This window comes from Vipera ursinii, assembly GCF_947247035.1.
Source record: "Vipera ursinii genome assembly, chromosome: Z".
NCBI classification, from domain to species: Eukaryota; Metazoa; Chordata; class Lepidosauria; order Squamata; family Viperidae; genus Vipera; species Vipera ursinii.
In genome coordinates, this window is record NC_139517.1 from 117,793,922 (window position 1) to 117,821,621 (window position 27,700).

Genomic DNA, 27,700 nt, shown 5'->3' on the forward strand with positions numbered 1-27,700 from the left:
GGATACCAATACTTTTTTTTGAAGCCATTCTTGAAGCTCTGTATGAAATGGAATATCCTGCAATAGAAATGTAATTTCCAGAGTAATATTTGCTTCTGCATGTAGTTTCATTCCATTGTATAAAGAACTTGATTATACATTAGACACTCAGTTAACCATAAGAACTATTATAGTTGCATTTGGGGGCAGAAGTATGCTCAGTTCGTTTCAATCTTCTCTTCTGGACAAAAAAGGTTTAAATGAGAGTTGGTATATTAGAGACTCTCTTTAGGCACAGCTATATATTTCAACCCACAGGTCAATTATTTACAATCACTCAGTGAATTTATTGGTTGGTTGGCATCTAGATTTCTATTTTGGAAACCTCCCATTTAGAATTTGTTTTGTTGTGAGGAACTATTGATTATTGTACATAGAATGATATTATTGTTTGTGTACTTTTTAACTCTAGGGTCTATTTCTTCATGCGATGCATTTCTTAATGTATTCCAAAGTAAAGGCTTAAGACAAGAAGTCATCTGTCCTTGTGCTAGTTCACCAGAGGCTCTCACAGTGGCTATTAGAAGGTATTGTAGAGTCAAATATAAATGTGAAATCCTGAAGGCAACAAACAATCTAGGAATAACTATAGGAGGAGGAAGGATTATTATGTATGTTTAATAGATTGGTCATTAATCTTGAGATCAGAAACTTTGCATTGTCCCTGCATTTTCTTTTACAAATAACCCCCCCCCCACTCTTTATTTGTAATCCTATTCGTCAGTGGAAACATTTGTTCAGATTATTGTAACTTTGAATGGCCCTAGAACTAATGGTCATTAAGCAGGATTGCCTGTAAAGTGAAAGATTTCACATATCTGTTGTTTGGGGATTCAAGGACTTTTGGAGCATTTGTGTACTTTATATGGCAGATAGGCATTTTACACCTGCATAAAACATTTTTCTAGACACTGGACTTTGTCAACCGAGAGGTTGGCAGTTTGAGACCCAAGTACCACCATATAAGGTGAGCTCTCTTTCTTGCTCCAGATCTTACAACATGATTGTTCGAGAACGTGAAAGCTGAAAGATAATAGCACTTGGAAAGATAATAGCATTCTACGCACCTCGGCATAGTCTCATGCCAGCCACATGACCACAGAAGAGTCTTTGGCTGTCTCAGCTAGGAAAGAGATGATCACCACCCTCTAGAGTCAGACACAACTGGACAGGGAAAACTTTTTAAGTCTTGTTATACGTGATTTTGTTATCTGTGTTTGGAATGAAATCCTCGCAAAAAAAGTTGACCAACTGTGTTTAGATTATTGTGTCAATTTTCTGTATGCCGGCTATAACATTTAAAGTGTTCCATTTTAAAAGTGTTGAAATCATTATTTCAAGATTGTATCAGTGTAATATCCTTGGATTTGTTTGAAAAGATCATGGACAGATTTTTGTTGCACTTAATGGTATCCAGCCCTTAAGATAATTGAGACTATTCTCCCAATTTTTGGCTCTTTAATTGTAATTAAGTTTTCAATAATAATATTAATAAATAGCAATGGAAAAATACCTACAAGTCTCATATATAAAAGCTACCTGAAAAGGCATAAAGTTATGCTATAGTGATATTCCCTTTGTCAAAAGACATAGTCAAAAGAATAGAACAGTGTGATTTAGTGCCAAAACTGCAACCTTGGGAAACAAATTCAGACATTTGTCCGTTGTATGTAGGCAAGTTGAACTATCTCTAAGTTTAACTACCTCATAAAGGTGTTGTAAGCAAAAACAGATAAGAAAAAAATACAAGCCCTTGGAGAAAGAACAGATAACATTCAAGATTACATTCTCCATTTCTAGATTATTTGCTGTTGATACATGTCATTCAATTCAAGGTAACTTCAGTATGCAATGACCAACTACTAAGGATGTGATATGAAACCTTTTCCAGATGTTGTACTAATTACTGTAATAAAGATAATTGCTTAAATTGAAGTCCTTGGTCAGACCTTTTCTCCTTGACTGAAATTGAACTTGAAGATGTTTGTAGGCCATAGCCCACTGAATTATGAATCTAGACTCTTTTTATATTAGTTTTAAACTTTCAGTTAGTTAACTATCCAATAATATTCTGCTTGTCTTTTTGAAGTATTTAAGGAACTATATTAAATGGCAATCCAGAGCAGAGTTTCTCAACTTGAATAAGTGTGGGCTTCAACCTCCAGAATTCCACAACCAGTTTGAGAAACACTGTTCTTAGACTTTTCCATCATTCAGTATATTTTTATAGCAATACCTTTGGCAACTCCTACAGAAAATATATTACTGTAATGAGTCCAACATCTGTATCCCATGGGGAAGCTAAACATAAATTTACTTCCTTTGATAAGGTTACATTTATGCCTAGTACATTGCTTATATTACTGTTAGGCATAGAGGTTACTGGAGTACAGTAAATCTCTTCCATCCCTAACATGGTGGGATGTTCTCATTCCACGATCATCTTACAAGCAGCAAGATACCTGTGGAGGGTTAAAGGTTGATCAATACTGTGATGAATAATAGGAATGCCATTAATCATTGTCACCCAGTTACCTGCCTCTCATTTGTTACTCCCTAATGTACATTCAATTCAATCCATAGCTAGCATATCTGATCCTTTTACTGGGATCATATTGGAGGAGCAGTGAAAGGCTTTTTAGAACCTTTTAATCAAAATTTATGGAGCCTATCATTCTCTAATTTTTTTAGTTTATCAAGTTTTTCAAGTATCACTGCAAACCACTGTTGTAATTTAAGATTAACCATACAGCTAAATTTTCTTATGACAACTTTCCAAAGACATACTAACATCAGTGTTTATATAAAACCCAAAATTTCTTTCCTTTGTGTTTTTGAACTTGAGTTTTACACAAGTAAATAGAAGAAATCATTTCAGGACTGGGCTGTGTTCATCTCTTATGATTGGAAACGAGTGATTCAAAGAACAGATTAAAACCCTGGCTCAAAGCCTGTTTGCACAGCCAACACCTCCTTCAAAAGCCAGCAATATAGGATTTAAGTGGTATGTTAAGGGTAATACAACAATAGTGAACAAGAGCATATTTAATACTTAACTAAACAATGTCTATTCCCTACAATATTCTCTTATTCAACTTTTAATTAGGAGCACTTCTCAAATTCTAATCTAATAGCAACTTTGGAGGCCTCTATCAAGGCTTTTCAAAAGGGGATTGTATGTATCTAAGCACCCACTTTTATTGTTCAACTTCTTACTACATTATACCTGCTAGCTTTTTTTCAAATAAAGGTAAAGGTAAAGGTTCCCCCGCACATGTGTGCTAGTCATTTCCGACTCTAGGGGCTGGTGCTCATCTCTGTTTCAAAGCCGAAGAGCCAGCATTTGTCTGAGGATGTCTCCGTGGTCATATGGCCGGCATGACTAGACACCAAAGGCACACGGAACACTGTTACCTTCCCACCATAGTGGTCCCTATTTTTCTACTTTTTTACGTGCTTTCGAACTGCTAGGTTGGCAGAAGCTGGGACGAGTAACAGGCGCTCACTGTTACATGGCACTCAGGATTCGACCCGCCAAATTGCCGACCTTCTGATCGACAAGCTCAGCGTCCTAACCCACTGAGCCACCGCGTCTCTTTTTTTTTCAAATAGAGTGCATCAATATGTAAAATCTAAAGCTGGATTGCATATGCCTAGCTTCTCTCCAGCTTATGGGTCATGGTAGGACATGACAAAAATGCATTACAAAATATTTGAGAAGGGCTATTTCTGTGTAGAGGCATCAGACACATCAGCTTTATTACTTAAGCAATTTATATGGCCCATACCAAAAATAACTTTGGACAGTATATAGAGGTTAATAACAAGTCAACAACCACCATGATGCCTGAAGCCACAAATGCAACTCATAAAAACAAAATTAATCAACCATCAGAACTCACAGAGGTCAAGGGCATGGGGGAATGCCAAATCTTACAACAAAAGGCTCACAGTATTGGGGCTATCTGAATGTGGGACATGTGCTATACAAAAGGCACAATTCTGGGATCCAACAAAATGTTATTTAATGGAAGGGAGCCAGACATGCCCTTCCTGTAAGATGTGATGAAGTGAACGAAGACAATGATTTCTATAGAAGCCATTCAAGCTTGACATTATTCTCAAGCACAATATATGTGAAATGAGAGTTGCTTCCTATTCTGGTATCACTGACATTTTCTATACATTTCCAGGCCAACAGATGACAGCAACCAGCCACCTGGAAGGGGAGTATTATCCATGCACGGGCTTACTTACGGAGTAATCAGAGTGGATTCTGAAGAAAAACTTTCTGTTCTGACAGTGCAAGATGTTGGTTTGGTGATGCCTGGAGGTAAAGCTTCTGTAGCTTACTCAGAAAAATGTATAATATCTGCATTGTTTTTCTCTTAATGCATGCTGGATGGGGGAATTCCGAAAGTTAAAATCCAAACATCTTAAATTTGCCAAGGTTGCACTGCCTTAAAGATAGTTAGTTGTATTCGTAGAGGCATTATTTCCTCAAAGCTATCATTCGTTTTTCAATACATTTCATGGTTTAGCTTATCCCACCCTTGTCAATTAAAATTACTCTTCCTCCGTTAAACATGTACATAAATGTAATTGCCTCCTAGGTGCATTTTAAAGCTTTACCCTAGGTATGATTTTTTCTTTGCAGCAAATAACTTTCATAAATCACATATAGATTCATTACATAATTTTGTAGGATTGAGATTCTATGCCTCATTCCCATTGGAAAAAAGCCAGTTACAAAAGCATTCTGTTCTGTTTCCCTTCCAGCTCTGTCATGTTGGCGGCTTTCCCATGTCTAAACTTGTGTTGTTTGGGGTTAACTGTAGTTAGCAATCCATCAGGAGTCATATATGGTCACTTTCTTTTTTATGCCCGAGATTGGAAAGAGAAGTATTACAAGGTATATTTAACAGGGTGGAAGAATAACCAGGAGTTTGGAATTAAGGGTGATTCTGTAAGATTTCTTTCTTGATTATGCCATCTCTTCTTAAGAAAGGTTAAAGAATGTGTTTATTCTTCCCCAGAATTACTTATTCTTACAGGTTTAGCTGTCAGACATGAACTGCATTCATCATTTTATTTAATTCCTTAATATTAATTTTCCTGGGGGAATTAACTTTTTTATCTTCTGTATCTTCTCTGCAACGTATTTCTGCAACATCTCTGGCGGGATGGAGGTAATGCACCAATCCTGGTTCTTCTTGACCTCAGTGGCATTAATACCATCGATCATGGTATCCTTCTGGGTCCGCTTCAGGAACTGGGGGTGGGCAGCACTGTATTATGCTGGTTCTCCTCCTTACTCCAAGGCCAGTTCCAGCCAATCTCGAGAGAGAGATCTAACTCATGACCCATATTATGTGGAGTGCCCTCAGGGCTCTGGTTTTTTTCTCTCTCCCTCTCTCTCCCCCCCTCTCTCTCTCTCCCTTTTAACATTTACATGAGGCTACTAGGTGAGGTGGTCCATCGAGTTTGGGGTGATATATAAAGTCATCTGCTTACTGATGATTCTCTATCCCAGATCTCTTCAGGGTGCCATGGATGTCCTAACTCAGTATCTGAGGGCTGTTGGGGACTGGATGGGCAGAAACGGTCTCTGACTCAATCCTAGCAAGACAGAGTGGCTGTGAAGAACCCTGAAGACAAGGTTCTTCCATCTCTGGTTCTGAATGCCTTTGCAAGACTCTGTGCACAGTCTGGGGGGTCTTCCTGGACTTGCAGTTCCTGCTTAAAGAGCTGGTGGCAGCCGTGGCACACCTCCGGGTGATCTTCCAGTTGCACCCCTACCTGGACTAGGAGGCCCTGGTCACAGTAATTCATGCCCTTGTAATCTCCAGGTTAAACTGCTATAATATGCTGCCTTGTAGACTATTAGGAAACTTCAGTCTGTAGTAGAATGCAGTAGCATAGATAGTAAATGGTGCCAGATATAATGGCACACATAACCCCACTCCTGCTTGAGCTGCACTGGTTATCCATGTTTCCAGGGGGCAATTCAAGGTACTATAAAGCATAACATGGCTTTTTAAAAGAGATTCTATCCATCCAGCTGTTTCAAATAGAATGGGTATGATGCAGTTTCCATCAAAGAATGTCAGCTGGTAGGGACCAGAAGAAAAGCTTTTTCTGCAGCTACTCCTGTTGTATGAAACATCCTCCCTTTGGAGATTAGAATGGCCCAACCTTGTTAGCCTTTCATAAGACCCTAAAAACCTGGCTATGTTCCTGAGCCTAAAGTGCTGAATATGCCAAGGACCCCATTTCCTGGCTGTATTACTAACGAGCTAAGTACCTTGCTCCTATATATATTTAATTTGGATGTTTTTAATAGGGCGGAGTGGCCTAGCGATTAAGATGCTGGGCTTGTCAGACTCAAGTACCACGTGATGGGGTGAGCTCCCATTCTTGCCCCAGTTCCTGCCAACCCAGCAGTTTCGAAGTATGCGAAGTCAAGTCAACAAATAGGAGAACAGAGGCAGCAGCTGAGAAACTGGGAGAAGTGAAGTGTTTCCTTTTCCTTCCCTCAGACTGGCCTGAGGGAAAAGTTTTCCAAGCATTTCCCACAGAGAGAGAGAAAAAAGGTTTAGGGGAAAAAAAGGGGGAGGGGGATCAAGAAGCCCATTTTTTATGAAATAAAAGTTTTCCTCCCAGTGACTGAAGAGATAAAAATACCCAATCAATTATCCAGGTTTCTAGTGCTTTGTGCCTATGAATCTAGATCATTTGAATGATTGATGGTTTAAAAACAAAACAACCCACCACAAGACACTGTTAAATCAACATACGCTGTCATATATTGAATTCAGCATTGTTAGATTTATCCTGCCTTTCTTTTGGCAGTCAAGGCAGCATACATACCTACTGCTTGCCCCCTCCTATTTTGTCCACAATAACAACCCTTTGAATTGGTCGCATTGTCTATGTCTATTATGCAACAATAGGAAAAATGCTATTCTTTTTTCCCCAATAGCCATAATGTGTGCCGTAAAACCAGATGGAGTTCCTCAACTCTGCCGAACAGATGAAGTTGGTGAACTCTGTGTATGTGCTATTGCAACAGGTACATCTTACTATGGACTCTCTGGAATGACCAAAAATACATTTGAGGTAAGCTGGAGGTGGACATAAATGTTAACTTCATAAAAAAAAAGACTTTTGGATTCACATTCATAGCAACGATCGATTTGTGAAGGTGCATTTCTATTAAGTTGGATCCAGTCATTCCCAATCTAGACTTCTGCTCTAGAATTCCTCCGTTACTTGGTATGTGGGGGTTGGCATTCTGCAGCTCTAGAAGGCTCTAGAATACAATAGGAGAATTCTCTTTGATTCTGACCGGTAGAAGATTTCCAGTTGAAGGTTTCCTCAAAATAATGTTTTACTTACTTGTGTAAATTGTATTTGTATATTCACCCATATATTATAATGGTGATGACCTATAAAGCCCTAAATGGCGAGGGCCCGGGATATTTGAGGGAACACCTGCTGCCAGCATCAAGTTCCCTTCGTCCACTGCGCTCCCACAGGGAGGGTCTCCTCAGGGTGCCGCCGGTTAAAGATTGCCGGCGGGTAACACCCAGGGGTAGGGCCTTCTCAGTGGGTGCGCCTGCCCTGTGGAACCAGCTGCCTGCGGAGCTTAGGACTGCCCCCACCCTCCATTCTTTCCGCCGGGACCTGAAGACCTGGCTCTTCGAGCTCTCTGGCCCAGGCTGAGAATATTTTTAATTTTAATTTTAACTGGGTTTTAATTTTCTCAGGGTTCTATTTAATCTTTTAATTTGTTTTAACATTTGTATTGACTGTTTTTTAAATGCCCTGTAAACCGCCCTGAGTCCTTCGGGAAAGGGCGGTATATAAATGTAAATAAAATAAATAAAATAAAATAAATAAATGAAATTGAAAAAAGAGTAGGAAGCAAAGGAAATTATAAACCAACTTTGCATGTATGAATTCAAATTATACAATGCACACACAGCAAATAGATTTGAGTCAGGGTCTATATTTTCTTAGCCCCTTTCAAAATTCTTGCATTCTATACTTTTCCGTTGCTTCTAAAAAATTTATTGAACATTTTCATTTTGGCTGTTGCTGTCTCTACTCATATTTTATCCCCCCTTTCTGGATTAGGCATGGCAGTACCACTCAAAATATCAGGCTGAAATTTGGGATTTCATGCAAATGTTATTTTGTACCAATAAAAACTGATAGAAGCACAGCACTGCAGTATTTAAATTATATAATTTTAGGGACATAGTAGTGCATGGCTGGGTTTTCAAATCTCATTGAGCATTTTTATGGTTTGATTATGCTTTAGTGTGTGGTATAAACCCATGCATTGTTATTTATAAATTGTTGTCCAGGACATATTGTGTTATGTCATACCTATTATGTTATGCTCAGTTTGGAACATCATATAGGAGCCGTGGACAGGGGGGCTTTTGCCCAGGTTCTCCTGGTGCGCCAGTTGCGGCCCTATCTGGACCGAGATGCCCTACGCACAGTCACTCATGCGCTCGTGACCTCCCGGATAGACTACTGCAATGCTCTCTACATGGGGCTGCCCTTGAGGACCACTCAGAGGCTTCAGCTGGTGCAGAATGCAGCCGTGCGAGTTGTGATGGGAGTCTCCCGATACTCCCGTGTAACACCTCTTCTCCGCGAGCTGCATTGGCTTCCGGTTGCCCTCCGTGTGAGATTCAAGGTGCTGGTGATGACCCATAAAGCCCTAAATGGCATGGGTCCAGATTATCTCAGGGAGCACCTGCTGCCAGCATCAACTTCCCATCGTCCTGTGTGCTCCCACAGGGAGGGCCTCCTCATGGTCCCGCTGGTCAGGGAATGCCGGCGGGTGATCCCCAGGGGGAGGGCTTTCTCTGTGGGCACCCTTGCCCTATGGAATCAATTGCCGGTGGAACTCCGGATCGCCCCCGACCTTCGTTCGTTTCGCCGGGACCTAAAAACCTGGCTTTTTGAGTTAGCTGGCCTGGACTGAGGGGTTTTAAGGTTTTGAAATTCTAATTTTAAATTTGGGGGCTATTGATTTAATTTTATTTTAATTTTTATATTGTATTGTTTTAATTTTGCCCTGTAAACCGCCCTGAGTCCTTCGGAAAAAGGGCGGTATATAAATTGAAATAAATAAAATAAATAAATAATGTCAACAACACATGCTGAAGCAACCCTTTGCTTAGTGCAATACAATGGGTGTACAAAAATAGCACTAGTGCTCCCACAGCGAAATAGAAGAGGCTTATGTTTCATGTGTAGTAATTTTACTATCTGTTTCTAGAAGGATCTAAATCAGCTGAACCTTCCCACCCTCGCTTCTCCTATCTTTCTCATAGGTGTTCCCTATGACTACTTCAGGTGCCCCCATAAGCGAATATCCTTTTATAAGAACTGGACTTCTTGGGTTTATTGGCCCTGGAGGACTTGTTTTTGTGGTTGGTAAAATGGATGGTCTGATGGTCGTCAGCGGGAGGAGACACAATGCAGATGACATTGTAGCTACTGCATTGGCAGTGGAACCCATGAAGTTTGTCTACAGGGGAAGGTAGGCTTTCTACTTCTTCCCATCAGGATTCTTTTGTTTTAAGCAGGATATTGAAAGAATGCTTCCCCTTGCTCAGAGAAACCTTAGATAAGGTGAGAGCCTTCCCAGTAGGTTAGCCAGCATGCATTAATTTGTACTAAAAGGCCTTTATTTAATGTCATGTTCAGGGGGAAAAATATATCCAAGGTAGAGTAAGCCATTGTACTGATTTTTAAGTTTGTTATTTATCATAGCGAAAATAAATTGTATGCATTTCAGATTATATTTTTTGAAATATGTTTTTCATGGGTTCTTTAAAGGAGCACAGCGGCTTACATGGTTAGGATGGAGGTTAGCAAGCCAGTGATTGCAGGGCGAGCTCCTTTCCTTCGCTCCAGCCAGGAACATGAAAGGAGCCCCCAACTGGGTGTCACCTGGTCAACAGTAGTGTCACCAGCTACTCACTTGAACCCAGAAGCAATGGGTTCTTTAAAGTGTAATAGGTTAAAGTGGCAGGCCAACAGCAACACAGCTGATTGCCTTTTTGCAAAAGATCCCTTTTCTTCTTTATCTCTCGTCTTTCCTTTGAATTGTAAGTGAATTTCCCACTTGGGAGCATCTATCCCAAGTGGTTTCTCCTCTGGCTTTGGTCAGCCTTTCATAAAGGAGCCATGATGATACAGTGGTTAGTGGTGTCTAATAAATCTGGATGGCAGTTCTATCATCCCCCTAAAGCTCTTCTTTTCTTGCCTTTCTTTCACTCTTTTCCCATTCTTTCCTTCCTGGTTTCTTCCAAAACCGTTCCTCTTTTAATTAAAGCCTTTCCTCTTGCTGTTGCTCTAACATCTCTGATATTAGCTCAAGTAGACCCGTTTCTGGCTAGTCTGCTTTTTGTTTTAATTTTCACTGACCTCTCTACCAAAGTAGTAATCTCTTGTAAAGGGGTATCTTTCCCTTTTCCATGTTTGTTTCTTGTAGGCACTTGTAAGAAGTCTGATTTCTGCAGGCAGAAGCTGTTTAACTCCTGCGGCGTCTGAGCTCTGACATAGCCCAACTTCTCCCCCTTTGCAACTCCCTTTCAAGTCAAAGCTTGTTTTCTTTCCATAAAATGTTTAATGAACTCCTGAAGTTGAAGCTTCCTCCACTTGTATGGTTTTCCCCTTATTGAATACCCCACCTTTGCCACCACGTTGTCATGAATTATAGCCAGAGGGCTCCAAAATACAGAAGGGCTAACACAATAACATAAGTCTCTAGGTAAGACACACATAAGCATTCACTGCCCACCACTTCTCACATTCTTCCCCACTGCTATTACATTTTGCATTACTTGCCTTCAACTATTACTTGTAAGTTCTACTACTGGAAAATGTTATCTCTTTCTAGCTTCTTTAGGCTACTTCAGGCTGCGTTACTTCTCCCCCCCCCCCCATGAAATTCCATCCACCTCTCCCACAGGCAAACAACAATAAGACCAGCTCTCTCTCAGCACAGCTTTTATAGCCAGTGCCGCTGTGCTGGCTGGGAGAAGGCTTAAAGAGGCAGGATAACAGCACACAGGTGTGGGCCATTTGCTAGGCAGCCTGTCCTCTCACAATATGGCACCCTAGCAGTAAGTTACAGTTAATGCCTAAGGCCCATAAGATGGGTGCATTGTTTTTGTGACTGTTGCCCTCAGCAGCTATTATTGCATTTTCTGCTTATTGTTTGTATTTTTAACATTGTTTGCTTCCCAGTGTGGCTAAAGTTGCAGCATGGACAGCCATATAAGTTGTCTAAAGTAACATTCAGGGCTGCTTAAAGACAATGTAAATGAAACAACCCATTGTAAACTATTTAGAGGGGGGAAAACAGATGAAAATCAATTGGAAATAGAACAAATATAAACATCTGGGAAAGAGACTTTAATCTGTCATCAAAATGGATATCCGGCAAACCTCTTTAGGAAACTCTTAGCAGGAATGCTACAAATGGAAACAACTTCGCATATTTCCATTTCTCTAAATAAAAACATGGGGCAGGAATGACTTTGTTATGCTTGTTTTCTTTGCCTCTGTTAGTAAATGTTGTTCTGAACATACATAAAGTAAAGTATTGTTTGCAATGATGGTGCATTACTCTATGGAGAGCCAACATGAGCTTGCTTTTATAATAGCTGTTCTAGTTAAGTGCTCTATTTTAAACTTCTGTAGGTGTTCAGTGCAGATGTCTTCTAGAGGAAATAAAGAACTTGGGCTCTAATCGTCTCTGTTGCATAACTAATGAGAACTGAGTCATACAAAATCATGAAAAGGGAGTTGCTCTGCTCTTAGTCTTTTTATCCAATTACAAATGTCTTGGTTTGCACATCCCACAGGATAGCAGTGTTTTCAGTGAGTGTCCTTCATGACGAACGAATAGTAATTGTGGCTGAGCAGAGGCCGGATTCTACAGAAGAAGACAGCTTTCAGTGGATGAGCAGAGTCCTGCAGGTACAGTTGCTAAACCTATAATCAACAGGATCAAATGGAAAGACACGATGTGCCAAGGTAGCTTCCTGTTACATAAAAACATAAGCATTCATTGCATTTCCCAACAGAAGCAAAACATATCTAGGTGAAAGAGGAATTCATATTCCTGTGCAGATGATCTTGGTTAATCTCTTGTGGAATCTTTCTTCTAATTTTGAATTAAACTATGAAAATCCACTTTTTTCCCCTTTCCTATGCTTGCTTAACAGATGATTGCTGTGTCTTTGATAACAGCTATAGCAATGTTGGTATACAAACCTTATTAAGAAGAACAGTGGGGAAAACAGATTTTATAATAAAGGGAAGGAACTATATAACAGACAACTCATCCCCAAGTTCTTACTTATTGGCTGTTTATTGATTCTGTAATGGCATTGCCTTATGAGTATTCCATTCTTCCCAGTCTGCAGCTTTATAGTTAGTGTGTTGGGCTCTCTTGAGCTCTGCTTGTGATTGAAAGGATGATATCCATTTATGAAGAAGAGGTTGCTGGATGTTCATTGTTCTGCAGAACAAAGGCAAGACATCTATAGTTGTACATGAGTTTCCATTGTCCATAATTTATCTCTTCCTCTTTGGAGGAATATTTTCTTTTACATTCATTTAAATGCCAGAGGAAACACAAGGAACAAAAAAAATTAGAGCATTCAAGCAAGGTCTTATAAATACAGTACAGTGGAACAACTCAGCACTCCAAATTCCTTTGTAGATTGCACTGTCTGCGAAGGTATCAGTGTGAGGATCTTGCAAGTTAACATCATCAGGAGAAACCTAAAGATGCGGAAACCAGGAAAGAATGAGACAGTTTACAATATTTTGGCTACATGCTACATTGGCATGTAATAATAATAATACAAGATTCTACCAAGGCTGCTCAAAGAAGGATGCAAATAGGGATGTAAAAGATTTAACCATATTCTGAAAGGCAGTTCAAGCAAGAACATCAGGAGAGGAGAAAAGGCAAATTTTGTTAAGCAGGAAAGAAATGAGAACAATTCCCTTTCCCTGGCACAGCAGTTAAAGATAATGAGCTTGTCAGCTGGAAAAAAATGACAGGCTTGGTTTGAGACCCAAGTATTGCCTGATGGGATGAGCTCCCATTACTTGCTCCACCTCCTGCCAACATAGCAGTTTGAAGGTATGCAAATGCAAATAGATTAATAGGTACCACTTTGGTGGGAAAGTAATAGTGTTCTGTGCATCTTTGGTATATAGCTATGCTGGCCACATGTCTACTGGCTCATTCACCTAGGAAATGGAGATGAGGATTACCCCCTAGAGTCATACATGAGTGGACAGGGAAAACCTTTGCCTTTACCTTACCTTTTATAATATTTATTTTTGTGCATGATTTATTCCCTTTTGTTCATAAACCCCAGTCCCTTTCATCCCCATTAGCAATTTGAGTAGATGGGACTAGGGGAATACAGTTCAGCATTTTGCGTTCCCTTCTTAATGGCCCTCAAGGGTTAGAACCTGATGCGCTTCATCAGCTTTGGGGTGAAGTGCCTGACTTTTTCACTGTCCAGTTTATATTTCTTTAAATAACTGTTAGTGTGAAGCAATCTCTGGCCCCTCCTCTTGTTCTGGCAATGTTTTAGAGAGGGGAAAAAAGAATCTCTGTTTTCTCTCAATGGTCGTGTTTTCTCAGTTGTGCTGTGTTGAGAGAAACCTCGTGGGTGAAGCCAAAGCATAAAGAACCACAGTGGATAACAGCCTTCATACTTTCCTTCCTCCATTATTTCTTCTTGCTGGTCCAGCAAGAGAGGAGAGAGAGGAGAAATGAACAGCTTTTGGTAGTGATACAAAAACTAGCCTTTTATACAGAGAATTTTTCATTGTGAAAAGCCTTGTGAAGGCTGCAAATTGTCCACTCCTGTTTTATGTAGCCTATTTTTCTAGGGTACCAGTGAGGACCAATATTTTTGAGACCTCTGATTGATAATAATCTTAACCAGGATACAGTTTCACCAGTGTGAATTTAGCATATATTAAAATCAAATAGCTCTGGGTAAGAAAGGAACATAATGTTGTTCTTTCTTTTGCTTCCTTAGACACCCAAAATAAGATTTATGAACAATTTCTAATGCTTTCTTCTTTTGAATCCTTATAGTCATAGATAAAATTAGTCTTGATTTGTAATGTACAGCAAATCTACATAGCAAACAAGGAAAATATGGGGTTTTAAATTTGTATCCTGTCTATCATTTTACAAAACTCAAAGCAGCAAACATATCCAACACACCTTCCTTCTTCTATTTTCTCCACAACAACAACCCTGTGAGGTGGGTTGGGCTGAGAGAGAATGATTGGCCCAAAGTCATCCAGCCAGCTTTCATGACTAAGGTGGGAGTTGAATTCATGATGTCTTGCTTTCTAGCCTGGTGTCCTAACTGCTAAGGCAAACTGGCTCTTGTCTGGTTTTTAGTTTTAATGCATTTTCTTTTTGTGAAAACAAACCTAAGTCGGTCAAGAATTATATAACTTCTTGATGATTTAAAGTCACTTTTACTGATTTAACTTTCTATTTCTACCTTTACATTTCAATTAGGTGATATTATAGTTCACATACTATACTTAACTACAACTTAGCCTTCTAACTTGTAGAAACATTGGGCATGTGAACACAGCCTGGGGGATTAGTTTTTCTGTTGTGTGAAGTTGAAGCAATCACAAATTATGGCTAAGTAAATTGTAGATACATAATTGTGCAAACATAGCCCATATCTAGTAGGGAGTTCAAGATTCTTTTCTGTAGCTTTAGGGCTCATCAGATATCTGCATGCTTGTGAGCAGACCAATTCAATCCTTTTCTCACCCTTATAGTAATTTCCTTCTTTTTATATATATATTTCTAGGCTATAGACAGTATTCATCAAGTAGGAGTTTACTGCCTAGCCTTGGTACCAGCAAACACACTCCCAAAGACTCCTCTGGGTGGAATCCACTTATCAGAAACAAAACAGCTCTTCCTTGAAGGAGCATTGCATCCCTGTAATGTACTGATGTGTCCACACACCTGTGTAACAAACCTGCCTAAACCAAGACAGAAACAACCAGGTACGTCTAATGTTTGCGTCTTGGGTTGAAATACCCTGATAAGTCACTTGATAGTGAGACGTCCCATATATAAATTTCATAAAAATAAGAGTAGCTAGTTTTTCTCCTAATTCAAGACCGGTTTGATTGGATGTTCTGTGTCTTGGTTAGTTTTTGACTCAGTGATTGGAATGTATTTGTGTTATTCATTTAATTATATACCATCCTTCTGTTTGAGAAGGACCCTCAGGCAGCTTACAACAAATAGATAGAAATTAAAACAGAATCAAATAATTTTACCAAGAAATGTATGGCAAAAGTAAGACATTCTTAAAGGCAGGGCATTATTGCAATCTGAAAAACCAGGATTCTGTAGTTTGGGTGTGATGCAGAAGGAAGCCCAGAGTACGGAAAACTTCAGAAGAGCCTCTCCTGCAGATTTTAAAATCCACACAGATTGGTAAATAGAGAAGCAATTCCTCAGATAGTAAGACCTAAACTGTAATAACATCAGTATTCTAAATTGTACCTGAAAAACAACTAGAGATCTTTCAGTATGGTTCCTATAAGTTGCACCACTGTCATAGAGAAGATTATGTGCTCTATTACAAAGAAAAATACTCTTAGCAATTCTGGCTGTTGGTCCTTTCCTATGAATCTGCTATAGTGTTTTTTTTTTGAGTTGCAAAACAGCTTAGGATGGGGATGAGAATTCTTTTGACACTGTTCTACTGAGGAAATCTGCAAAAGCCTATTTTATTGGTTATCTCAAATTGTCTGGGTTCAGCTAATCTCCCTTACTCCTCAAATGTAGATGAGATTACCAAATGTAATCTGGTACACACATCCCTGTAATGTACTGTCTCATTTCCTCTCGTGAGTTTTTTTTTAAAGCAGTTTTAGGAAATCAGAGCTTCAAGATCTGAGCTGCAGGAATTTGACAGCAAAAGCAATCCAGTAATTTCATTTTGCTGGGAGCAGCTCCTATTACTTGCAGCCAAAATGGCAGGTATAGCATTAGGATTTCGTTTGAGATAGTTTCACTCTAGATGAGGAAGCACAGTAATATGAATTTTGCACTGGAAAGGAAGTTCTTAATTCTTCTTTCACCATCTTCCTGATGTACTGTAGAAATTGGTCCTGCCTCTGTGATGGTGGGGAATCTGGTCTCTGGAAAAAGGATTGCACAGGCAAGCGGCAGAGATTTGGGACAAATAGAAGATAATGATCAAGCTAGAAAGGTAAAGCCCTAAACCTTCCATAGGTATAGTGGATAACAAGCAGAGAAGAGCATACTTACCTCAATTTTACTTCCATTCAGTACTGAGAATATGAGAGTATTCAGACCAAACATTTATATCAAGGGATGTATTTTCTATTGCTAATATATAACATCAAAACCATATATATAACCTATGTCAAATCACAGTTACAGATCTGATGCAAATATGCTATTTTTGTCTTATATAATTCTGGATGAATATGTATACATGTTTCTACTTAGTACACATTATGTATAGTTGTCTTTTAAAACTGACAGTTATAAATATTTAATAGAAAATGGATATTAGGGGTGCAATGGCTCAGTGGTTTAAAGATGCTGAGTTTGTCAGCTGGAAAGCTAACTGCCTAGATTCGAGACCCAAAAACCATGCAACAGGGGGAACTCTTGTTACTTGCCCCAGCTCCTGCAAACCTAGCAGTTCGAAAGCATGTAGATATCAGTAGATTAATAGGTACCAGTTTGGTGGGAAGGTAATAGTCTTCCATGCTCCTCAGTATATATTCATGCTGGCCACATGACCATGGAAATGTCTTCGGACAACACTGGCTCCCTTGGCTAAGAAATGGAGATGAGCACATGACTAGAGTCGGACATGACTGGATAAGGGAAACCTTTATCTTTACCTTTAAATGGATGTTGTTCCTGATCACATCAGTGCATACATACAGTTCTACTAAGTGGCTGTTAATTTCAGTCTTGTTTAGAAGAAGAATGAATTAATTGAATTCTGTGTTGATTAATTGAAAAAAAAGTTAAGTTTATTGTATGTTACTGATTTTTAATTTGTATTTTCAGATTTTTACTCTCAACATCCTTAAATTTCTTTTCTTCGTAGTAATAAGATCTATGAATCTGTCAAACTGGTAGGAGTTTGCAGTTCAGAGAAGAGAAAGCTTTTTCTAGACCTAAAAGATGTTTAAAGAAGCAATTGTGTTTCTTACTTTTCTCCTTTTCTTAATGCATATCTTGTTTCCCCCACCAGTTCTTATTCCTCTCAGAAGTCTTACAGTGGAGGGCACAGACAACTCCTGACCATGTACTTTATACACTACTAAACTGTAGGGTAAGGATACCCTTTTGGCTTTGTTTCTTATTTGTAAATTTATAAAACACCCAGAGCCACTGGGAATTGGGCAGCATGCAGATTAAATAATCATAAATCAACTTGCAACTCAGAACTATTAAATATAAAACCTAACTTTGAAATAAAAAAGTAATATCCTACAATGAACCAATCCTTTCAGAGAACCATAAAGACCTGGTTGTTCTCCTAGGTTTTCGGATAGGTACAAGCCCTGGTGGTGCTGTGGTTAGAATGCAGTATTGCAGCTGACTCTGCCCACAGCCTGGAGTTCGATCCTGAAGGGCTCAAGGTTGACTCAGCCTTCCATCCTTCCGAGGTTGGTAAAATGAGGACCCAGAGTGTTGGGGGCTATAAGCAAAACAGTGTAACCGCTCAGAGAGTGCTATAAAACACTATTGCTATAGGGTTGCTGGAATGTCCCACAAACCACTAGATGTTATAGGATGCTTTAGTTATTGCTGGATTTGCCATTTTGTTCTGTTCTGGTTTTTGTGCCATGCCTGTTTTTATTATGTTGTTTTTATTGTGCTTTGGGTCTCATGAACTGCCTAGAATTGCTCTGGAGTAGGTGGCATCAAATTGAATTAAACTAACAAATAATAGTCTAGAATATGAACTTGTAGAAACCGTATCCATAAATGGTATAGCTTGGGAGGCAATCTGATACAATTTCTCTCTATGACATCGATAATTTCTTACTTTTGAAAAATATCAAGCTGTTCGGGTTTTGTTAAGGCTTGCTTCAAACCACTTCACCATTTGAAAACAGTGATTACTAATAGCTAACACTCAGCTCCTGACATTATATCCTTTCTAAATTTCATTTTGAGTTACTTTGAAATAATTCTTGAGCAGTGACAATAATCTAAAAAAATCATAGTTCATTTTGTAGTTAATCAGGGGAAATGCTTTTAAGTCTGCCTTTTAACTGGCCTAATCAAGATATAGATTTTGCTTTCTTTGTTTTTTTCCCCAGCTTAAAATGAAATGAATGTGTTGCATTTCTATCACTAATTTGGTTCAGAGGTTAAGGTCAATAACTCGGTTAGTGAATAAAAAGCTTCATATTTAAATTTTTCTTCTCTCTCTCTCTACATTTCTTTTTCTTAATGAAGGGGACAATAGCAAACTCTCTCACCTGTGTCCAGCTACATAAACGAGCTGAAAAGATAGCAGTAATGTTGATGGAAAGGGGTCATTTGCAAGATGGTGATCATGTTGCTTTAGTCTACCCACCAGGTAAATCGTGCAAGCATACTTTAGTTGCAGTACTTGTATATATGGCTTTTATTGTTTTATCTACCTATAAAATACAAAGAGAAATAGAAATGGGAAATTAGGAGAAGGAGAAAAAAAGGGGGAAAGAAAATATAAGATACAAGGGAAAAAAGAAAAAGCATTGATTTCTGACTTCCAACTTCTGACTTTAGTTGCAATTCTCAAACAATGTTTTTGTTCTATATATAAAATCTGTGACTGATGCATAGATAATGTTGGTTGGTTGGTTGGTTGGTTGGTTGTAAGACTACAAATATTTTTGCTTCAAGTGAACATCTTACTGGTTGCTACATACAGTGAATTTGTAGGATTATTCTCCAGAATTTTTTCATCACTGTTTTTTTTTCAGTGTATGGGCTGTTAGACCAGTGCTTCTTATAGCTTTCAATGGAATTTGGGGGTATCTTAACATGATTATTTCCTCTTGTCCTTATTGGTTTTAACCAAAAGTGTTTCAGTGTGCATCTAGAGCAGTATTTCTCAACCTTGGCAACTTAGCGCACATGGACTTTAATTCTCAGAATTCTCCATTCTGAGCAATGCTTCCCCCATGCTGGCTGGGAAATTTTGGGATTTGAAGTCCATGCATCTTTGCCAAAGTTGAGAAACATTGGCCTAGAACAGGGGTCGGCAACCGGAAAAAGGAAAAGAGCCACTCAGAACCGGTTCCATCACACAAACAAAAAAGTGGGAGCCGCAAAAAGTGCACGCGCGTGTGTCCACATATGCACATGCACAAAAAACATTTTGCGCATGCGCAAAAAACAAGGCGACGGGTCTCCCCTTTGGAGAGGTGCGCACGCACCTCCGCCCGAACGAAGTTCTCGGCACTAGTGGCTTTTGTAAAGCAGGAATTGCTTCCAGCGGAGTCTTTTCCCTCTATTTTTTTTTTACAATAAGTTTATCCTCCCTCTCCCCTCCCTCAAAAATAGAGGGACCCGGTCCGAAGCGCTAATTTGAAACATCATTTGAGCAATAAACTTAAACACTTTCAAGCAAATAATGCCTGCGGAAAAGAGAGGGAGCGAGCCAGGAAGCTGGTCCTCGCCTACAGCAGCCGGGCCCCGGTGGCTTTTAAAAGCCCGGGGCCTCGGTGGGAACGGAATTTTTAAGGGAGGGCTGTGAGAGGGAAAATGGAGGATTTTCACCTGGAGGTTGCGGGGGATCTGGCAGCTTTCCAAACACGGCGCCATTGTCCGTTCAGGCGGAGGTGCGTGCGCAGCTCTCCAACGGTTTGGAGAGGTGCGCGCGCACCTCTCTAAACGGGCGGAGGTGCACACGCAGCCCTCCAAAGGTTGGGCGGAGGTGCGCACGCACCTCTCCAAAGGTTTGGAGAGCTGCGTGCGCACCTCCGCCCGTTTAGAGAGGTGGCGCCACTCTCCATTTGGTCTCCGTTCGGAGACCTGCCGCACTCGTCAAACATGGACAAACGCGGCAGCTGTGCAAACGGGACGTCGGCGGTTTGGAGAGTGCACGTGCATCTCTCCAAACCACCGCCGTCCCGTTTGGAGACTTGCCGCGTTCGTTCATGTTTGACGAGCGCGGCAGACCTCTGAACGGGACGGCGGCAGTTTGGAGAGGTGCGTGCGCACTCTCCAAACCGCCGCCACTTGTTGGGAGACCTGCCGCGCTCGCCAAACATGGACGAACGCGGCAGCTGTGCAAACGGGCCACGGCAGCTTTCCCAACGAGCGGCGCCACTGCCCGTTCGGGCAGAGGTGCGCGCGCACCACTGCCCGTTCGAAGAGGTGCGCGCCCACCGGGTGACTGGGAGCTGCAGGAGACGGCTCAAAGAGCCGCATGCGGCTCCAGAGCCGCGGGTTGCCGACCCGTGGCCTAGAACCTCAGCCTTGAATATGTAGTTGCTAAATACTCCAACTTCTAGAATAGAATTGCTACGGAACAATGATGAAAGAATCCCTTTATCTAATAAGCGTGAGTAAAATAGAATTTCATGTACAGGTTTATTCAGTGAGTAAGCTGGAGAAGCAAATTCTACCTCCACCAGCTAAATAAAATTCACAATTTTATGAGAAATCTGTTCAACAGAAGTAAACTGTACATGTCTTTCTCTTTCTCTTTCTCTTTCCCTTTCCCTTTAACAACACAATCTTATGCCTGTTTTTTCAAATGTCAGCCTCAGTGCGTTTGGTGATCCTTACTCCTAGATAAAATAGGTATAAGACTGAAGCTCCATTTCAGTGTAGGATTTCTAGTGGTTATATTCCCAACACATCTGAACAACAGTAGTTTTAGGGAAGGTGAATTTTTTTTAGAACTCACTCTCATTTTGCTTTCTTTCACACTAATAATCATACCTGTTTTTGTCCCCTCCAGGCATAGATCTGATTGCTGCATTTTATGGATGTTTATATGCTGGCTGTGTGCCAATAACAGTTCGGCCTCCCCATCCACAAAACATTGCAACAACCTTACCCACGGTGAAGATGATTGTGGAGGTCAGTGGGCCATTAATAATAATTAACTTAGAACATGCATAGATTGCCTTTTTCAGCCTGGAGTTGCATTTTTAGCCTCCAGAGGCCACAAGAAATAGATGTGGTGCAAGATGAAACAAGTGTTACGAATTAAAACTTTTGAGCCCAGAGAGGAATTGTTTTAAGGGTTGGGGGATATACTTGTTATATCTACAATCATCATGGGTTTTTTGGCAGGGGCAGGAGGAACCTGTATTGTCCTAACTTGAAAACATTTGGAGTAGTGAGATTTTTTTTTAAACTGAAGATATACTTTATAAAAAATGAAATATATTGTCTTGTAATGTGAAGCAAACAGCCAGTGAGATATAGTGGTTGAAGCATCTGAGTAGAAACTGGGAAACGGTGAGTTCTAGTCCCGCCTTAAACACAAAGCCAGCTGCAGGATTTTGATCCAGCCACAGCCATAGGAAGGAGGCAATGGCAAATCACTTCTAAAAACTTTGCCAAGATAACTGCAAGAACCTGTCTAGAGTCTAGACAGTCTCCAAAATTGGGATACGATTGAACAAACAAAACGTGTAGAGATTTAAATCTCTTCTTTCTCTTTCTTTTCTGAAATTCCCAGGTGAGTCGCTCTGCTTGTTTAATGACAACACAATTAATATGTAAATTATTACGGTCTCGAGAAGCGGCAGCAGCAGTCGATGTCAGAACATGGCCACCTATATTAGACACAGGTATGTTGTTTATTCCTCTTTGTTCTGTTGTGAACTTTTGCATCTTTCACAGTATCTCAAGAATCTTGTCTCTCTTTTTCTTCATAGATGATTTGCCAAAGAAACGGCCTCCTCAGATCTTCAAACCTTCTAATCCTGACATGCTAGCTTATCTCGATTTCAGTGTATCTACAACTGGGATGTTAGCAGGGGTGAAGGTAAGAACTGCTCACAGTGGATAAGTTGACTAGATCACGTCCAAGGTCCCTTCCAACTTTATTATTATTATTAAGTCAGGATCTACATATGAATAAGACACGTGTGGAGGAAGAACAAGAAAAAATATTGCTCATTTTTACTGAACTGCTGCTTCCATAATTTATTATTTTATTTTTAAGGGGGTGGGGAAGAACTTGGTCCATTTTTCTGTAATTTGCACAGGAGGTTCAGTACCTACTTTTGTGACACTAGGATAAAGCCAAGACAGCAAGAGTTTTGAGTTTTTTCACATGGGAAAACATGCTTTAAATGACACTAGTGGGAGAGTTTTACATTTTGTCTGTCAAGCATTTGGTTTTTTACTGACCCATGTCTGCCATCTGTAGTACTTTCTATTTTTACCCAACTCTTCAGGGTTCCACATAATTTCCAGCAGTTCTGGATCATAACCTAGAAATCAAAACCACAATGAGTCACTCTCTGTTTGTTTCTCGTTTGCCACGTGGGCTGATTGTTCTTCTTTGAAAACATATTAATTTTAATAGTGTAGAAAAGATTCAGTGAGGGTTTATTTCTAGGAGATGGAAATGAGGGTATGGAGAGAAGAGATGGGAGATGATTATTTTTATTCTGTTACTAACTTAAGATCTGGCAATGCTTCAGAAGCAACCCTACAGAATGGCATAGTTCATCATTTTGATCACTGCCCTCTTTTCTTTTTCCAGATGTCTCATGCAGCCACTAGTGCCTTTTGTCGTTCTATTAAGCTGCAGTGTGAACTCTATCCTTCTAGAGAAGTTGCAATTTGTTTGGATCCCTACTGTGGATTGGGGTTTGTCCTTTGGTGCCTCTGTAGGTAGGTTTTCCTGATGGGAACTGTCAAGTATCTTTTTTGAAGTGGCAGGATATTACTGCTGGTCTCTGTCTGTATGTGTATGGAGGGCAGGGATTAAATGTATCATATCCCAAGAAAATGATCAATTGATATATCAAAGCAAAGAGAGTGGATTAAGGTTGCTAGATTTAAATTTGAAGACCAACCTATCAGTTCTAAAGGCAAAAGATGGAGTCACAGTGTCTTACTATAGTTGAACAAATGGGCATTTGAGCTAGTTATAAAAAAATACTACTGTATGGAACAGTCCTCTTCAGAGTTTAGGACAGCCATTCATTTTTTTCATACTATTCCATGTTGCCACTAACTCCCACTGGAGTGCTTTTAAGGGAATATCACATCCATCCTTTTTTTTTAGCACAGTTCTTGACATTTCTCCAAACTGGCTAATCTCTCTCTGTGGAAAATGCTACTTTGGCTACAGGGACATTACATGAGTGTGGCATATACCAAATTGGCAAATAAAACGTGTAATTCGTTGTTAGCAAAAGGATATAAAGAGGGGGAGGCTAATAAGGTAATCATGTCAACTTAGAGGAAAGAAAACCAGGACCTTAAACCCATTTTCTCTTAGTGTTCAGGATTTAAGTTCAGCTCCCCCACCCTGCTTTCCTAAATATTTTAAGCAATTTGAAGCTTAACACAAAATGTCCTTTTTGCTTCCTGCCAAATTTGTTTATAGGTATTGTTCCAAAAGTGTTTCCTGAAAAAGAGTTCAAATACCATTTCTGTTAAGATGCTAAAAATCTTATTTCAAAAACTACACTTCCAACTTTTAAAATATAGAAGTAGGGATATGTAAACCATGTCTGTCTCTTAAAGGCACTTTGTACAGATAGTCCTTGATTTACAACCTTTTGCTTAGTGATCATTCAAAGTTATGACGACACTGAAAAAATGACTTATGACCATTTTTCACCCTTACAATCATTGTAACATTCCCATGGTCATGTGATCAAAATTTGGATGCTTGGCAACTGGTTCATATTTACGACAGTTTCCTGTGCCCAGGGTGCTTATCTTTTGCATCTTTATGATAAGCAAAGTCAATGGGGAAGTCAGATTCAGTTTACAACCAGGTTACTAACTTAACAACTGCAATAATTCACTTAACAATTGTAGCAAGAAAGGTCATAAAACAGGGCAAAATTCACTTAACAAATGTCTCGGTAGGCAACATAAATTTGAGGCTCAATTGTGGTCGTAAGTTGAGGACAACCTGTATCTTAGCATACATTTTAGAACTGAATCCTCAGTTTTGTTGCATAGACATTAGAACAAATATGAAGTTGATACAGTCCAATTTCAAGCATTGCAGCTCTTTTAAACTTCTGATAAACCTCTTGATCATGTAAACACCCTTGAAATAAAATTTAAATTGTGTTTTTAAAAAGGGGTACCAGATTGGGGCAACACTGTTTTTATTCCAGTTTGGTATCATTGTCATCAATCACTACTCCAGGAGTGTAAGAAGGGATTGAACCCTAGATACCCAGGGTTTGCAATCTGAGCACAAGCAGCCAAATATATATCTCTATATAATATAATAATAAAATAAAACCATCTGTTTATCCCTGTTATAGATGCTATGAAGTTGTGCTGGCCTGCTCCATTGTGATGTCCCAGAATGCAACATTCTGAGACTTCCAAACTGCTAAGGAAATCCCCTTGGAGCATGGAAGCCAGCCCATTGGTAAGTCATGGCTGTATTGCATGGTTTTGCAAAGTTTTGTTTTTGTTTTTATTTTATGTCCCGAAGGGTATAAAATAATAATGAAAAGAAACCTTGCAAAGCAGAGCAATAGACCTCTATAAAAAATTCTCCAGATTCCTATCAATTGGCCACCCACTCCAGCAGGATTTCCTGGAGATCTTTGTCAAAGATTGATGCATTCTGGGCAGAACAACAAGTGTCAGGCCAACGTGAGTTCATGGACATCAGTCTTTCTAAATCTTTTAGCTGTTTGTGCCAAATGCTTAGTGCTGGACTTCATTGTGTTGTCATTTTTTCCCCCCTGCCATGTTTTTGGGTTTGGGAAGATTGTTTTTTTTTTTTAGCATTTCTAAATAGGTTTATTCTAGCAGCTATTCAGTTTGGTATTGATTCTGAAGTCTGGAACACCTAACATCTTTTTTTTTAATTTGTCCAAGTTTTCTTTCTATTATGTGGAGCCTGAGCTATTATAACTTCCTGAAATCTACGTTTATGTGTGTATTTATGATCTGCCCGGATAGTCTTTAAACTAAAAAAAAATAATTTTCTTCTGGATAAATAATTTTGCAAAACTAACTACAGGCATAAAAGGGTTGAAAACCTTTTCATGCAGAAGATCTAGGGTCTCGGACAAACATTTTTACTTTGATCTGGGAAGAATTTCTAAAATGATGCTTCTGCTCAGTATTGAAAATACCGAATCTGTGGGCTTCCCTGCCGAGTACTATACCTAAGTTCTACCTGAACTTTTTCTTAATAAACCAGATTCATTTAGATCAAGTTATACATAAACTTGCCTTGACAGAAAATTAGTTCATACCTCGTACTGAATCTAGCATTGTTCAATTTTGTTTTGGTGGAATGTGTGAATCCAGCCATTGTTGCATGTGCAACAAACAGTGTTTAAGGTAGCTTACCCCTAGTCAGACTAGTTTCAATCATATATGCAAAATGATTATTATAGCATTCATGTTTAAATTCTAGTGAAAGCATGAGTTTGTAACATGAGATGATTTAAAAGATGGATTTCTATTTTTATACACTGCATTTCTGCAAATATCACCACAAGGAAAGATGTAGAACAAATTAAAAAATAGTAATTCATGGAAACAAAATAATAAAGTAATAAAACAAGATCAGAAATTCCCTCTAAAGTGGTATGTTTCAAACAGGATCTAGGTAGTTTGTTTGTTGGGGAATGCCTTTAATTGAATTTCTACAACGACCAAGATAGTCTTTCAGTGGCCTTGGTGGAGCAGTGGGCTAATGCCTCCTTAAGTAACACCAGCTGCCTGCAATTAGTGCAGGTTCGCATCCCACCAGGCTCAAGGTTGACTCAGCCTTCCATCCTTCCAAGGTAGGTAAAATGAGGACCCAGATTGTTGGGGGCAATAAGCTGACTTTGTAATAATGCCGCTGGGGTGGGGCGAAAGCCCTAATAAGCAGGCATATACATAGAATGAAGGCTATTGCTAAGCACATTGGTTTGTGTTTAAATTGTAAGCCGCCCTGAGTCTTCGGAGAAGGGTGGGATATAAATGGGATTAAAATAAAAAATAAAAACATCCTGTATAAAGAGGATATATGGAAATATCCCATCTAGGTGGCAGCATTATCTTATTAGAACTTGAAAAGCCAACCAGAATCAGATGCAATTAATAATTAAATTACAAACTATCTAGAAATTACAGAATTGCATATGATGACTTTCCAGAAAAAGGAAGTGACAAGAGATATCCAAGCCATTTCTCAGCAATCAAATACGGGATTGCAAAGGACTTTCCTTACCATCCTTAGCATCCCTGTTAATCTGTTAATCATTTCACAAGGTGAGCAATCTGGTCAGTTGAACCACTTGCTCAGTCAATCCATGTTTTCTTCCAAATTCCAGAAGCACAGAGAAGAAGAATCTTGTAACTTGCTAAAGACTATTTCCTCAAGGGAGTATTCTTGACAGCAGTAGTAATTCATCACAGAGAACTTGCCATCTTCATGCTACTATTGAAAAACTAACTAGCATAAGCAAAATAAAGTTTGGACTTCAGGGTCTCTCTTCACATAAACTGATTTAAAGCTAGCTCATTTTATTTGACTTTTTCCTCTGGAATATATATTTGTTGCTGCTGTTTTGATTTCTAAGATTTATGAGCTACGGGGAAACTGTAGCCCTCTGGTAGTTGCTGCACTTCTTTGGTACTCAATATCCCTGACCATTGGCTATTCTTGATGGAGCAATTGGAATCCAGTTGAGCAACATCTGGAGGGCTTCAGATTGTCTATCTCTGAGCTAAAAGCTCCCAAGGAGAACTGTCTCCTTCCAGAATTTTGAAAAATAATTTTCTTTTCAATTTGGCATCTTCTGGTCTCAAGACAGATTTCTCGTCATGGGATTAACCAATCTTGTATCTTTACAGCGTTTATTCAGGACACCAGTCTATTTTAATTCCTCCCTCAGAATTGGAAACTACACCTGCTCTATGGCTTCTGGCTGTGAGCCAGTACAAAGTAAGAGATACCTTTTGTTCCTACTCAGTTATGGAGCTTTGCACCAAGGGTCTTGGTTCACAAACAGAATCTTTGAAGGTGAGGAATCCTAGTTCCTTTTCTTTTTCCCTATAGTCGATGTTGCCTGGGCTGCTTCTCCCCATTTGATATCTTTGTTTATATTGTTGATAAACAATTGTCTTTATGAATCAAGGACAATCCCTTCAGCTGGGCAAGTAGAATTCTACTTTCCACTTTGTGTGAATTTAGTCAAACTTAAATCATAGCTTAGTATGTGAGCACACACACTTTCAGTTTTCCACTGGACTCTTCTTTAGATTTTGTTGCATATGAGAAGGTTTTTAAGCCAATCTGTGCCTTTCCTCCCATTTTTCTAGCAAATGGGATTCAAAATGGCTAATGTTGCATTATAATTATAGCCCCATCCTGTA

At 39.5% G+C, this 27,700-nt stretch overlaps 1 protein-coding gene across 2 annotated transcripts in view; it reads left to right on the forward strand.

Annotated features, from left to right (window-relative positions):
• Positions 1 to 27,700, forward strand: part of DIP2C (disco interacting protein 2 homolog C) — a 348,741-nt gene that overhangs the window by 299,993 nt on the left and 21,048 nt on the right. For both annotated transcript variants that reach the window (XM_083378215.1, XM_083378214.1), the window contains exons 18-31: positions 452 to 566; positions 4,233 to 4,372; positions 7,022 to 7,158; positions 9,396 to 9,604; positions 11,940 to 12,054; positions 14,952 to 15,153; positions 16,264 to 16,373; positions 17,400 to 17,480; positions 18,617 to 18,740; positions 21,117 to 21,238; positions 21,846 to 21,957; positions 22,045 to 22,154; positions 22,881 to 23,011; positions 27,179 to 27,347. In XM_083378215.1, the coding sequence (XP_083234341.1) occupies positions 452 to 566; positions 4,233 to 4,372; positions 7,022 to 7,158; positions 9,396 to 9,604; positions 11,940 to 12,054; positions 14,952 to 15,153; positions 16,264 to 16,373; positions 17,400 to 17,480; positions 18,617 to 18,740; positions 21,117 to 21,238; positions 21,846 to 21,957; positions 22,045 to 22,154; positions 22,881 to 23,011; positions 27,179 to 27,347 (1,877 nt within the window). The remainder of the gene's footprint in view (positions 1 to 451; positions 567 to 4,232; positions 4,373 to 7,021; positions 7,159 to 9,395; positions 9,605 to 11,939; positions 12,055 to 14,951; positions 15,154 to 16,263; positions 16,374 to 17,399; positions 17,481 to 18,616; positions 18,741 to 21,116; positions 21,239 to 21,845; positions 21,958 to 22,044; positions 22,155 to 22,880; positions 23,012 to 27,178; positions 27,348 to 27,700) is intronic.